Here is a 16,096-nt window from a genome sequence, read left to right as displayed (position 1 = left end):
AATCAGATTGCTAAAGCACACAATGATTGTCATCCTCACAAATGAATTAAGACTAAGCAAATACTAATATTTACCTCAAGTCCGTACTTGTAGAAGAAATAATTAGCAAAGTACATCAGACAATATTTAATTCCCTTGTCAGCATTTTCACGTTTTATTTCTGGGAAGATCACTCCTGTTGGTGGTTTAAATATCTGTGATTGACGATATTTCTGTAGTTGATGATATCTTACAATACTTTGAAAAGCTATAATCAACAATATCACCAAATAATTCTGAAAAAAAGAAAAGGTTATTACAATTAACAATTTTGAAATAATACAAGACTACAAAGCTGGTGGCATGAAGTCAATAGAAAATAATGACTAATAGTCTAGAGTACTCTGGTTTTAAATAATGTCTATTTATACTTACCCTCAGATAATACGATATGATAACATCTAATTTTGATATTTTCATGAGACCAACCCATACACCGTTATCAACTTCAGTTCCGTTTTCCCACAGAGAATGATTACCAACATCTAGAGGTTGCTGAAAAATAACAATCATCATTGAGTTTATTGTCTCTATAAATACTGAATGATCTGAATAAATGTGGGGTTTTCTGGGAAGCCATCATATACCATGTTTTATTTTTGAAAATATTTATCAAATCTGATTTCTAACTTAAAGTATAAATCCCAGATATATTTCAGTTAATAAAACCGGGTCATGCTGTGTGAGTCTCTTCTCCCAAGCAACTATCTGAACCTTTGTGATATCATTTTCAAAGAAATATGAACCACCTGTTGTCAGGTAACACTGGAGATGAGCCTTTTGACGAAACAACCAACTACCTTGTGCGAGGATGTGTGCACAGTGATAACTTCCTTTTTGTGTTTTTCAGCTAGTAATAGAAATTTGCAAGTTATTGATTCAGTTCAATAACCTCTTAGCAGAGTTTACAAATGGTATTGGATAGCCGCCATCAGGTCACTCAATTATAAAAACTAAACTGGAGACAGGCTTTTTAAAGACTTACACAATACCTATAAACTGTTCGAAGAGCCTAATATTTTGAGTCAAAATTTCAAGACAAGGTAAACAGGCCATTTTTTCACATTTCTTCAGATTTACATACACAAGCAATTAATATATCTGGAGATCTAGATTATAATTAAACATAAATCAGTATTTAACAATGATATGAAATTAATATCCTTCAAAATTCTAATTGCTTACATGTACATATTGTTCTTGAATGAAAAAAATAGATATATGAACATGAATTCAAGTCATTTTTAGACTTTGGTCACAGCAGCAACTAAATACCGATGAATCTCTTCTCTGCACAGTTTTCCATGTCTTCCCATGTTCCAATTGTCAAAATAAAAGTCAAAATTCAAATAATTAATATACTTACTGAACAGTTAGTTATCCAATAGTCTGTTTTAACCAATCGTAATTGATATAACATCTTGGCAAGCAGAACAAGTGCCGTCCAGAACTGTATGACATGTGACAATACCACATGACATGTTGACAGTGGTAAAAATATTGCCATTAAAATCACGTAAATGGCACTCACAGCAGACACCTTCAAATAAACATCAAATATATTTTTTTTAAAAATATTTTGGGTTATTCTAATGATTTAAACCCCAGTGAAAATACAATAGTTTTTAAATAATTGAACTGATCAGTGTACTAGAGATCAGGAACTCTGAATGACATCTTTGCCGCCATCTTGGAATTGTGATGTCATATCAAAAATCAAAGTCTGTCAATTGATCCTCGGGAACCAACATGCCAAGTTTCAGGCTAAATGTAGATGAATTGTGAAGCCTTAGTCTATTGTTCAAAGACTGTCACACCCCAAGAACAACAATATGAGTAGCCATTGGGTCATCAGTTCCTGCTCCAAAAATCAAAATAATTATGAATTGGTTTCGATTATTTTAATTAGACATCATTACATTTGTAACTGACAATCAATGTTTTTACCTCACTTGCAGCAACAACCATGATGGTAAAAACAACTAATTTAAAGTAATGGACCTCAGCCACCCGCCATAATAATGATGAAGTTTTCGCCCAGGTTTCACTGCCAAATGCCCAGATTGTTCTAAGCCAGTACATTACTCTCTGTTTCCATCCTAATAAAAACAATAGACACCACATTAATAAAATTTGTATTGATTACATTTCAACTAGTAATAGTAGTAATCAAACCAGCAAATAAAAACACACAATAAAATAGGGATTATTATTATTCACTTGCAAGTGGCAGAAAACCAGAAATAAATAATAAAAAACCCCAACAAGAACCAGCGGCTGCCAGGCAGGATACGCCCACATTTTCGAGAGATGGATAGAGAACAAGCTAAAAAGAAAGTGATTTTTTCTACAATCAAGGGACATAATTTTGGAAATTACAATTTGATATGCGCAAATATCGAAAGGAACCAAGATCTTTGTGTTATAAACTTACATTTCAAGTTTCAACAAAATAGGATAAAACTTGTGACCTCTATAGGGTCCACAACCTTGATATACCATATTTTTATGCTATTTGAGAACGAACAGCGGCCATTTTGTCTGTCAATTTTGGGCCGATTTTCACAAAATCGAACTCCGCCATCCTTAGGGTGTAAAGGTGATATAATAATACGACTTTTTAAATCGGATAAAAATTATGACCTCTATAGGGTCCACAAGCTAAAAACGCGATTTTTCGTACAATCAGGGGCCATAATTCAGGAAGTTACGGTCCGATATGCGCGAACATCGAAAGGAACCAAGATCTTTGGTTTATAAACTTACATTTCAAGTTTCAACAAAATCATATAAAAATTGTGACCTCTGTAGGGTCCACAACCTTGATATACCATATTTTTACGCTATTTGAGAACGAACGGCGGCCATTTTGTCTGTCAATTTTGGGCAGATTTTCACAAAATTCGAACTCAGCCATCCTTAGGGAGTAATTGTGATATAATAATACGTTTTTTTAAATCAGATAAAAATTATGACCTCTATAGGGTCCACAAGCTAAAAACGCGATTTTTCGTACAATCAGGGGCCATAATTCGGGAAGTTACGGTCCGATATGCGCGAATATTGAAAGGAACCAAGATCTTTAGGTTATAAACATGCATTTCAAGTTTCATCAAAATCGAATTAAAATTGTGACCCATACAGGGTCCACAACCTTGATTTACCATATTTTTACACTATTCGCGTACAAACGGCGGCCATTTTTGTCTGGCAATTTTGGTCCGATTTTCACGAAATTCGAAATCAACCTTCCTTAGGGTGTAACGGTGATATAATAATATGTTTTTTTAAATCAGATAAAAATTATGACCTCTATAGGGTCCACAAGCTAAAAACGCGATTTTTCGTACATTCAGGGGCCATAATTCAGAAAGTTACGGTCCAATATGCACGAATATCGAAAGGAACTGAGATCTTTGGGTTATAAACTTACATGTCAAGTTTCAACAAAATCGTTTCGAAATTGTGACCTCTATAGGGTCCACAAGCTAAAAACGTGATGTTTCGTACAATCAGGGGCCATAATCCATGAAGTTTCGATCCGATACATGCCAATATTGAAAGCAGCCGAGATCTTTTGGGGATAAACCATATATTTAAAGTTTCGTCAAAATCGGATAAGAATTGTGACCTGTAGAGTGTCCACAAACAAATTGTGGACGTCCGGAGGGACAGGGGTGAAGGCATAATACGTCCACAGGAAAATGTGGGCATATAAAAAGAAAACAATGTCTCTACCACAAGTGGGCTTGATTTGCTCTTGTCAGATGTGCAGGATGGAGGGTCTGGCAGGGAACGGTGTCTGGTAGTTCGGATGGGATTTAAAAATGTACACCTTGGCATGCACGTAAAACAACCCTTGACTACTGGAATTCAATGGCTGTCTGAGAAAAATGTTCCTTATATAGCAAATGGCATGGCATATGCTTGTCTTCATTAGCCTGATTGAAGCAGAAAAGCAGGATGTTTTAACCCCCATTTCATTCATTCACATCTCTCCTATCAACAGTAATTTTAAGAGCTTGAATTTGCAGTTTGGCATTAAAGGAGCAAAAATAGGGATAGTGGTAAGCTAATTCATGCTTATTACATTCAGTTTATGACTACTTACGTTTATTGCGTCTTTGGGTAACGCTTTCTGTATCGGTAGTGGTTCCCCCCGTTTCATCAGTTGTATAATCAGTAACATTAGGATTAGGGTCGGGTACGATCTCATCTGTCCTGATACAAAAAAAATATTTCTATATAAATTGCTAAGTACTACTAAATCCAATTTCCATAAAGCCACTGATTTGCATTTTTCAAACATTATATTAGTTTTAATGGCTTGTTTATATTATCTCTAAAGGGTACTGTATGTTGTGAAATTCTCAATTCGTCAAATCTTTGTAAATATTGAACATGACCATTTTTTTTTTTTTACAGATATATTCCTTTTAACGATTCAACTTTCACAAGATTGTAGTCAACTTGGGATTCAAAAAGATGATCATGGGATTTAAATATCTATATATAAATAATATCTTACTTATATCTATTAAGAGAACTGTAAGCGAGGAAAGGTTTATGGAAATAGTGTATCTGTAGTATAACTATAATCACAAAAGCTGTTGGTGTTAACAACTTTAAAAATAAACCAGCTGTATCATATCTTTCTAATCCAATATCACTCAATCTACAAATAAACATATATAAATATCATTTAATCTATAAATAATCTAACACATGTAAATATCAACAAAGGAAAGTGTTTTAAGTTATTCTTTAAAACTTGAACTGATCTATGGCACAATGTGAGGATCAACAAAGTATACACAAATTATAACACTACATAATTCAATATCAACATAAAATAGCCTATAGTGTGACTAGCGATTGAGAAAGTATGATTCTTAAAAGATTATGATTTTAATGCCTACCTCTAAGAAGCTTTAAAAAAATCATACTTTTTTTAATCCTACATGTAGCTAAGAAGATTTAATTCTTAAACTAATTTCCCAATTACAAATGCTTTCATTGAAATGTTTTTTCTGTCTCTTCATAGACAATATTCAAACATTTCATGTAATCATTATTAAGGGGTTCACAGGTTATTATAACAAATGTTTTGGTTTTATGTGCAGGAACTGTAATTATTCCTTTTAGCACATTTCCAACAATTCTTACATAATTTACAAGACAGGAAAATGCTGTTTAACGTCCACAATATTTATAACTTACGTAGCATTACTAAAACCTGTTCCATCTCTCCAATATCCTGGGAATTCATCAAACTGATATGTATAAATCATTATCAATACAGCCATAGAATACACTATTACTACCCACCAAAACACAAACATCGTGGCTCGCCAGATCACATATGAAAACTGAAATGTAAAGAATTATTATAAACTTGATGAATGACTATAATAAATATCTATAAATGTATAAACAATAATATCTATTAAGAGAACTGTAAGCAATGTAAATGTAAACGTATTAAAGAGAGTACTTTTTTAAAATCATTAATTACAGTGTTTTTGACGAATTATTCTTTTGTTTGACCCAATATACCCAAAAAGTGACGTTTTATTTAATACTCTAAGGATATCAATATTGCTAATAAACTGATTCTTAGAACTATAGTTTGGAACCCCTAATGTTCAGAAATTTTGCCTGAATATCTGTGACTGCCTTGCCCAAAGTTTTGGTTGCACATAAGAAATGAAATGGGGTTTAACGTCCTACTGTTCTGCTCCGACAGGACTAATGAAAACAGGCTTACGTCATAGAGTGTGATATGAGACAAATCTTGATCAGACAGTGATGCTACGTCCTACTCTTAAATCAAATTCCAAATGTCAAGGAATGTTTTACGTGCACGCTGTGTACACTGGACCTCAGCTTTTCGTCCTACATGTATCTGAATGACTATACGTTATCCCTTGCCAGACCCTCTGTTCTGCACCACTGACAAGGGGGAACCATGCCACAAAATCCCAATTAACTTTCTTGACAAATGCAGAGATTTCAATAATTCGCTTGGCTATCCAACCACTACTTGTATGTGAAGTATAATAAAGTATACCTGGAATGCGAGTATAAAATAGAGGAAAAGGAACATGTAGATGATTCTATAGACTACGACGTCCTGTATGGATATCAGTAACAACATGGCAGCACATACAAATATCCAATATTTGCACAGTAATAACCAAACATAACCACCTGTAAAATATAACATATATATATTATAAGACTATACACGAAATATTGCAACAACTAAACCTGAAAACAATATCGTTATATGGTAATCTCATTCACTGTTTTCCAGAATTGACTGCGGCACCATATGTCACCATTAAAAGACATAAGTTTCAAAATAATGAGCAACTCTTAGACTATTCAGACAACAAAATATATAAAGGGTCATCAATTCTCGTAACTATCAAACCAAATAAAACAATAAAATAATCCTATTATCTAAAATTTTCTATGGCCATAATTACTGATTTCTGTAACAATTTTACAGGGATATCTCAAAAACATTTTTATCATGTTTTGGAATTTAAAAAAAAAACAAAGAAAAAAGTTCAACATTTCACAAATCATAATCCCAATCACTAAAACAAACATCTCCATTCCAAGAATCATCAAATTTTAGGAATAGTAATCATACCAGTAGTTATATGTAATAACATACACATTGCTGCAAATTTATAAGAATTTTAGAAACATCTCCATTCTAAGAATCATCAAATTTTAGAAATAGGGATCATACCGGTAGTTAGAAGTAATAACATACACATCGCTACAAATTTATAAGAATTTTAGAAACATCTCCATTCCAAGAATCGTCAAATTTTAGAAAGGTGATCATACCGGTAGTTAGAAGTAATAACATACACATTGCTGCAAATTTATAAGAATTGTAGAAAAAAGTGATCGCTGCCAATTTACAAGAGTTTTATGCATGTTATATCAATTAAACTGCAATATACATGAATGTGTGTATGTTGGTAAGGGGGTAAGGGGTGAAGGGGGGGGGCATATTTTGATTTTTACTAGACAGCGGTATTTCCAACTTCTATTTTTCTAATTACAATTGCCAAGGTTCCTTTCATGTGCATGGATCTCAGTTTATAATCTCATTTGCAGGACTAGATCCAATTTCCTTGTCAGCCCCGTAGACTCCACCCTTGCGGGCCTTGATAAATAAAAACCGACTTAAAAAATCACGAATTCTTTGCTCAGCCAATGCCAGGATTCCCAACAAACTGATCAGTTAAATACTCTATCGAATCTAAATAATTCTGAATTTAATCATAAAGTCAATTGAAAGTCACATAGGATTAAAAGATGAACTCTTTTTTTATCCAATACTCATGCTTAAACAAAATATACCACAGTGAATTATAATCCAAATAAAAGTCCAGAAAGTGATAACTTGTCATCAATCAAATTAAAACACAGAACAGTAACAATAACATTGAAGGTGGACAAATTGGAATTAAAATAAATAGGGTAAATCATTGCCTTAACAAATCACATGAGAGTTGAAACCTTGAAGCCTGAAAATATTTCTCCATGCTAAAAATGATACTGAAATAAATGTTTCATTCAAATAATTCATATATATTAAAAAAAATAGTAAATAACAATTTAAATAAATATTACTAGAAACTCCTATGGTCAATATATTTTACAACAGTCATATATAAGTTATAGCAAACTACATTACATACAACATCGATACAAAGATCAAATAAAAAAGATAAAAGAAAGTATGAATGTGAACACAACAAAACATTCTTGTACACAGTTAAGCAAGAAATAAATGGAGCTTAAAAAATCGAAGCTAATCTGTAAATATTTAAAATTTGGGGCCTTCAAACTTAAAATCAATCGTCAGTAACAGGCTGGGAAAAATCCCCGTAATTTTTCCCATAGACGAGTACACCTATTGATTGTCTGGTTTCAAATCTAATATTTCATATTTCATGTGAAAATCAATCTGAATAAAATACAGATCTATATTTCGTTTCGTTTTTTTATACTTTCGATGGTCTACACTACATGAAGATCTGACAAGTTGTACTCGAAGGTCGTGTCAGGAGTCGTATGAGCGGCTTTTGACCCTATGACGCCAGACATTCATTAATCAATCAGCGTTTCTAGTGGTTTACCCACAGTTCCGTGCATGGCACGCCAACAAGTTGCCGTAACAGACCATTTCATTGGCTTATCCCTCACTTCAACCAAAACGCCGGTAATATAACAACTCTTCCAGATCCTAGTGTAGTAAAGACAAGTAAAATTAAATTTTGAACTATAAAAAACAAAACGAAATGGGATATATGTTTTAATCAGATTGTGTGAAATAAAAATCCAGATTAATCAATATAGACCAGGACAAGCTAAAATTTTTCATTCTGCTTAAAATCTAGTTTTTTAAGTTACACTTGTATCGATGGGATTTTAAGTATTCCTGAAGGCAACTGTGATGAAATAGCAAAAGTGCAGGATAAAATTAACGTAGCCTGGGTAAATCAGTATTTATAAAATGCAAACATTGATTTCTTTGCTTACAGTATTTATTATATAGAGAAATATATCAGGAAAAGATATTTTAACATTTTAATTTTACAAAAACACCAAATTGAAACAATGACAAGACAAATGAAGCCAGATAAATTATTTGCTTGAAAATATAGTAGCCACTAAACTAGATGAACTATTTGAATAAAATTAAACATTTATTTTAATGGTTGAATTAATGAATTAGTTGACAATTTATGAAAATGTCACTGATTTGAATTTAATGAACTAGTTGACAATCCTTTATGGAGATGCCAGCGAATTAGTTTTTTTATGAAAATTAAAAGTAAAATTCCCTTCCTAATAATGGTGAAATGCCTACCCATCATTTTCATGGTATTACTGTCGTATCCATCTACAGAATCTGTGATGATAGGTCCACCAGCTGTCAAGGGTAGAATACATAAACATGCTCAGATATTATAATAGAAAATACAAGAGAAATGGATGATATAGTTTCATGCTAAGCAAAAATCTGAATAGACTCCCATACATGTAGTTACTATGTAAAACTAGAGACTGTCGAGGATTTGTTGTCTTAACTGAATGTACATGTAAGTTACAATAAGATTCTTTTATTAAGGCCATATAACACAAATATTCTGGTTATTAGATACTGCTGCATCACTTAAAAACGGCAAGATGACGCTGTGAGACTGATATCGTTCACTTATGAATCAAAGTCTTCAAACAATAAAATTTTGCCATTAGATTATAAAAGATTAAAGTAGACTCAAGTACAGAACAATGATAAATGTTACTGAAAATCATAAATGGCAGTGGACAATCGTAAATTGAATCCATGTTATCGAGAAATGGCAACTATTGATTTATGTGTTTAATTTTAGAAGATATTTTTGAGTCTATTATTTCATGGATGTTAATTATCCAGCAAACTACATTTAGTACTGAGAAATGAAATGATTGCAATCATACTCCAGTTGTAAAATTTGTGCTTTCCTCTGATAAAAAATAAAATCACAGAAATAAAAACCTCCCTCCCACATCAGATTTTTTGGGAAAGTTTTATCCGAGAACCAGAATATTTTTCTTGTGTAGGACCTAATATTATTTCAGTTTTCCTCCTTATTTCTAGTTTTCCATTGAACTCAAAATTAACAATTCAGATTTGTCCAAAAGCTAAAGCACCATCAGTTGTCATTTCTTTTTGTATTAGATTTATTTTCATTCTACCAAACTGCAACTTGTGCGTGATCAGCAGTGCATTTAATCACAAAATATAAGATAGTGCGTAGTTAGATGGGTGTTTTCAGCTTTTGAGGACTATTTTGTCCTGCATTCATTACAACAAATATATTGACCTATACACTATTTTACTCCTGTAAATTTTTCCCACATATATAGTACATTGAAATGCACATATGGAGATTAAAATTGCAAAAAAAATGTACACATTCTAAATGAATGATACATGAAACAATTTCTCCACTAATGCGCTGTGAAGCTTCATTAAGCAAAGCAAATGAATCAAAGCTTAGTGCTGGCTGGCTACCTATAAAACAAAGCGGGAAAATATTATTATGCTAACACAGCAATATGCTGTCTGTTAATAAGATCTTTAAAAATAATTATATTAATTCCATTTGTTTGAAATATTTACTTCTTTTCTTGTATTGTCGAATTAGAACCTAGTTAACCTTTGTGGTGAAAACACTTTAATTCTTTGCATTTTTAAAGAAAAAAGAACAATTATTCTTTTTGGTTTTTCCTTTCCTCATTTTACTTTCTGTTCACTTTTTCAAATTTAAAATCAAAACCAAATAAAAAATCTCATTTGAAACAGACTGCCAATAATTTTATAATCTAACATATAATTGAGTAACATTTATCATATAATGAATTTAAATATTCTATTCTAACATTTATAACACATTATCAACCACAATATAACAAATATGACATTGGCATGGCCTGTAGATTAAGCTTTTAACTACAATCATGAAAAGTTTGGGGTTTTATTTCTGAATTTTCTGAATACAAATGACAATAATTAAAAGCCTAAAATCAGCACCTCTGAAACACATAAAATTCACTGATACAACTTTAAGAATAGTTATATTTTATTATGTTGATACGTACAGATTATCTCGGATATGGTACTAGTTTGGCGTTGGACATGTCGTAGTGGGAATCCCTTAATTTCTTGACTAGCTGCCTGTCTCTCTCTCATAAATTGTCTCATGGTTAACCAAAAGAACAGAGTGAAGAAAACCTGAAATACGTTTAAAACATGTTTAAATTTTCTATTAAAAATATCAGTCCTTTTAAATATTTGTATAAAAATGTGTCATTTAATGTGAGCTCTTTGATTAGCAATATTGTGTTTCCCTAAAAAAAAATATCTGTATTTTGAAAACAAATCAGTAAAGTGTCTGGAATTAAAAGGTTTCTTGATGTGCTTATACTATAGACAGATATATAGCCATCTATCAATTATGTTTCTTATCAATTTCTGCAGACCTTGAGTGTCCACCCCTCCATGATGTCACAACAGCCATCTTGAAATTCTGATATCATATCAAATATCAAAATCTGCCAAGTGATGTGAAATTGTCCAAGGAACAGGCATGCTAAGTTTAATGTGGATCATACAAGAATTGATGAAGCCATAGACTCTTTTTTGAGGAGAGTCGAGTTGGGGACAGTTTCTGGTCCAAAAATTGTACCTTTTCTATAAATCTACGAATATATAAAGATATTCTGGTTCTCAGATACCGCCGCATCATCAAAAATGGGCTGAGTCACCTGTTTTTAGTTAATAATTTCCACATGTTTATATTTCCCACAATCAAGGGAGTACATCTATTAAACGTTTCTTCAAAAGAGCAACTGAACATGACTCGGCTATCATGAACGAAACCATGAAACACACTACTGACAATCACGAACGGCAATGGATAATCGATTGTTAAGTTGTTATTCTTTAAAAGAGGAACTGAACATTTGGGAAGGATTGTCTGAGAACCAGAATATTTTTTTGGTGTGCCCTTAGTTGCTTTAAGTAAAAAGTATTTAATGTGTGGAATTCAATGTACAACACCCTGACAACGTTTTCTAAACTTAAACAGCTGATTCTTTGTCTTCTTATATTATGGATACAAATTAACATCAAAAAAATTTTATATTCACCTAAGATACCCCTTTGCAATATGCTCTTATTTTTGGAAGGAATGACATGTATTAGTTTGGCTTTTACAAATACTTAGTAATTATAGGGCTTGGACTGGAGTCTATGTTAAACAAGAAAGATAACTTTAATTTGAATATCATAAATACCTGTAGGGCTAATTCATAACATGTCAATCTCATCAATCCAATCTCACGGAATTTCAAATCTCCTGTCTTGCTAGGTAGTTCATCTTCTTTAAGATTCATACTGAATATAAACTGTGCGATCAACAGACAGATAGCGTAGAAGGTTATTAATGGTGAAATGATCAGACAGGCTTTTCTAGAATTGGGTACCATCCATAAAATACACGCTCCCAGTAACAACACAAACGTTAGCCAACTGTGAAAAGTAATACTCCATGCCTGAAAATAGAGGATTACCGCATGCAATTAGTAATATAAATACTGTATGTATAAAGTACAAGGAGTACAGACCTGTGCCCACCAAGATATACTTTTCACTGATATCCCAGTTCAGACAAAACATGCAGTGCACACAATGTCAATTTTGCGTCAAAATCATTTCACTGGCAAATATATGTTGTGCACAAGAATTACTATCACTGTCAAGGTTACGGCTATATATATTGGCATCCATAGGTTCGAACAAACAATTATAGCTTTCAAAATGTGCTTTTTAGAAATACAGTAATTCACCGCAGTGATGATTTGTCTAAGACAAATTGTCTTTCAGTACTGTACATAAAGCAGACAAAATGTTGACAACAATGTCAGACTATATAATAATATTCATCATTGTGTACAGGCCTTAATCAAAGACAGGGAATATCTGATAAATGGAAAATTTGTCAAGGGGTTAATCTCTGGGTAGCAACTTCATGACCACACTGTTGTGGTTGGGTTGAGTGGTAGTTATACACTCAGTACACTGTATTAATTTTGGAATTTTGAATATTATTCACCATGTCTTGATGTCTGATTGGGTATATTGCTGGTCGAACAATTTAGGACGTTTGGAAAACAGCGTCGAACATGTCCGGAAAATATACGGGCGAAATCCCATCAATGGATTGCAATAAGCTGTATCTCATTCATAGTAATTATTTTAAAGGGATGCTTTTAAAAGAGGAATAAGTGTTGATAGCTTTATGGTTTGTGTACGACGTTTAAAAATAACATAATAAAATTACACACTCAATATTTCAGATTGTATTTACAAAATGTCCCCTTACTTCCCTCATTTGCCTTCAACGAAAACAAAAATTACCAGTGTTTAAGTTTACCCAACCGACCTTATGGGGTTTTTTTTAAAACTAAAATCGACAACGATAAACTTTTTTCACTTGTTTCCTCAGGTCCTATAAATCGGTTTTGGCATGGTTTTCTGCAGACACTGAAATTTCAGAATTATAACAGCCCGAATCAGCATTATTTTACAGAACCTTAATCAGTATTTAAAATAACATCACAAAGGCTATAGACTGCAAGTATTTATGTCATTTATCAAAAGAATAGCAGTTGAACCAGCGTAGAACGGGTATAGCCATAAAACGAAAGTAGCATAACTCTGAAACCGGAAGTGGAAGTCCAACGCCACCAAGCCTATGTTACATCCTGGTCCGAGCTATCCCTAAACACCAAATGTCAGCCTTAGGACAGCCCTAGTGTATCCATGAACCCTGAACAGACAAATAAATGACGGTCACAAATATTACTTTTGATTAATTTATCAATTCACTTAGTTCTATCCAATCTGAACCGCAAAAAAAAAGAAAGAGATTTTCCGACTGCCCCTATTATTTGTGGCAAAATAACAGTAAACACAGGTAACTTTTATTTGGTCTTATTACAATGTGATTAAATCAATCGGTATCACTTACCATCATAGCAATCAACAAGAGGACATAACTATGTTTCATTATATAAACAAAGAGAGTAACAAGAGGTGATCGTTTCTGAGTTTTGTCACGTTTTTTACTACTGTCATGAACATCTTCTTCATCTGTTTCATTACCATGGTCAGCACCACGTGATGTTGTTGGCTGTTCATCTTTATTTGTTGCTTCAATCGTGTTATAATTAGAATTTTCCCCATCGTCAACCAGATGCTGGAAATAATTAAATACATACATCAAATATCTAGCCTAAATTGGTAATCCTCTATCCTAGATTTGGCAAGACTAGATTTGGACATAAGTCAAATTAGCCATGACAATTTAGAATAGAAGTACAGTTCTAAGCTATTCAACTTACTTGTATTGATAATAAAGCACGCCCTTAAAAAAAAAACCTTAAATGCACAAATACTATCTTTTGCAGAAATTGTGAAAAGACTAATTATTGCAAACATTTGGCAGGAGATGCCATGTTAGACATATCTACCTTTGATCCTAAAGCAGTTTACAGCCTAACCAGTTCAACAAGCCAACAGTGAGGTTGATGTCCCTTGCCTCAATCCCAATATAGATGACACTCATTAATTATTTGTACATTTATCCTTTTATAAAGTAAAGTAGGCCTATTGAGATTGCTTATCACTCTACTCATTAGCAAACTTCAAGGCATTGATACAATGAAATCATACACATCACTCTCAAATTAGAATCAGAGTTATTGTGTTCCAAAGTATCCAAAAATAAATTTGCTTATCCCTATTTACCTTCAGAAGAAAATCTTTATCTTTTAACTCAGTCAAGGTAATGATGTAATTATACACTAAGTTTCGTCACTGTCACCTCAATTAGAAGCAATAGGACAGACAAACAGAAGGTTGTCAAACCCACTTTAATAGTCCCAAGCTTTCTGTGAAAGACTCAGGACAAAAAACTTTATGCAAATGACGTATACAGTCTTAACCCTTTAGCACTTAGCATATGTAAATATTGAATCCCATTGTCACTAAATTAATTAGAGAACATTTATGTTTTTTTAACACTGGGGTTTTTTTTTTTTTCGAAAGCACCTAAAACTACTGCTTCCTAGACCATATAAAAAAAATCAGAGTCCCACAACTAGTATACGGTCCTCAAATAGTTTACGGCTTTTCACTTGACTTTGGCGGCTTGATGCACTAGAGGGAGCAGCATTTTCAGGCAATTTTGAGTGGCCCAAATGGTAAAGGGTTCTGAGATTAAATCCATATGCATATACTACGGTTTCTTAAAACATATTTTAAACTTAATTGTAATAGCACTACTGGTATGTATATCACATACGTGTAAAGGTTATAGAAGCGAAAAGGAAAAATATCATTTATGGATACTGCTACTGTTCATTTCCTACTGTATGTATCTCAAGCTGTGGCTAATTTTTTTCAAAGAATAAATATTAAAAATCAAATTATCACAGAAAACTATTAAACAAGCTTACAAAAGAAAATATATCCTAGCATTATCAGTCTTAATTTACATGGTTATATGCATGAAAAATTGATAAGCAAATGGTTCTTTTTAATTATTTGGAGAAAAAAACAAACACAAAAAGATCAAAGGGCATTCAATTGAAGTCTAACTCTTAAATGTCAAATGGTTAAGGCAAAAAATAAATTTGTTGTTGAAAGCTAAAATAGCAATACAGGTTTAATGGTTTTAATGAATAATAAAATCAAAGCTAAAAATCTAAGGTGAATTTTGATTTTAAGGAAATTTGATCAATTTATGATTTACCCTTTGTTGATTTTTCTTTATATCAACATGTAACTAAAAATAAAATAGGAAAAGGGTATATTTGAAATGTTAAACTGATAGATGTAAATCCTATTTAATCATTCCTCAAGAAAAAAAATACATTGTACAGTAGGTGTCTTCATTCATTGAACAAGAATGACTCAGTTTTGAAAAAAACAAAGAAAATGATGAACCCAAGCCATTCTTTAAGCATGCGAAACAGTAATTAATTTCAAATCAACTCTCATTCATATATATCATGCAGTATCAACAGCATTTCTCTACATTCTGATTAGAACACTAACAGAAGCAATATCAACGTTTCCAAATTTACTGGAACAACATCCAAATTAGAGTAAAACAGAAATCACGTAAATAATATGTTGATAAAAAAAAAGTACAATATTAGAACAGCATGGTGTGTGTGTAATGATACAGTACCAAAACATTGTTATTTTAAAACTGACCTGCCGATTTTCAATTTAAGCTTGAGTCTTGTCTTTCCAGACCTATCTCAACTTACATAACAATAATAGTATAAAAAGATGATGGATGATCAGTTATTTCAACTTGAGTCTTGTTTTTCCAGACCTATTTTAACTTACATTCCCTACTAAACAGACAGTATTAAAAAATGAGGGATGATTCTAATTTCAGCT

At 32.4% G+C, this 16,096-nt stretch overlaps 1 protein-coding gene across 3 annotated transcripts in view; it reads right to left on the bottom strand.

The window, feature by feature from the left end:
* Window positions 1-16,096, bottom strand: part of LOC126815993 (piezo-type mechanosensitive ion channel component 2) — an 82,705-nt gene that overhangs the window by 39,508 nt on the left and 27,101 nt on the right. For 2 of the 3 annotated variants that reach the window (XM_056099404.1, XM_056099406.1), the window contains 12 exons: window positions 13,653-13,880; window positions 11,917-12,174; window positions 10,720-10,852; window positions 8,942-9,004; window positions 6,110-6,249; window positions 5,260-5,408; window positions 4,568-4,714; window positions 4,151-4,260; window positions 1,987-2,138; window positions 1,406-1,579; window positions 415-534; window positions 75-275 (listed from right to left, as the gene is read on the bottom strand). In XM_056099404.1, the coding sequence (XP_055955379.1) occupies window positions 75-275; window positions 415-534; window positions 1,406-1,579; window positions 1,987-2,138; window positions 4,151-4,260; window positions 4,568-4,714; window positions 5,260-5,408; window positions 6,110-6,249; window positions 8,942-9,004; window positions 10,720-10,852; window positions 11,917-12,174; window positions 13,653-13,880 (1,875 nt within the window). Of the gene's footprint in view, window positions 1-74; window positions 276-414; window positions 535-1,405; window positions 1,580-1,986; window positions 2,139-4,150; window positions 4,261-4,567; window positions 4,715-5,259; window positions 5,409-6,109; window positions 6,250-8,941; window positions 9,005-10,719; window positions 10,853-11,916; window positions 12,175-13,652; window positions 13,881-15,437; window positions 15,471-16,096 lie in introns of all 3 variants that reach the window. The other variant, XM_056099405.1, reaches the window with a different exon arrangement.

This window comes from Patella vulgata, chromosome 3, assembly GCF_932274485.2.
Source record: "Patella vulgata chromosome 3, xgPatVulg1.2, whole genome shotgun sequence".
NCBI lineage: Eukaryota > Metazoa > Mollusca > Gastropoda > Patellidae > Patella > Patella vulgata.
This window is presented reverse-complemented; position numbering and strand designations above follow the sequence as displayed.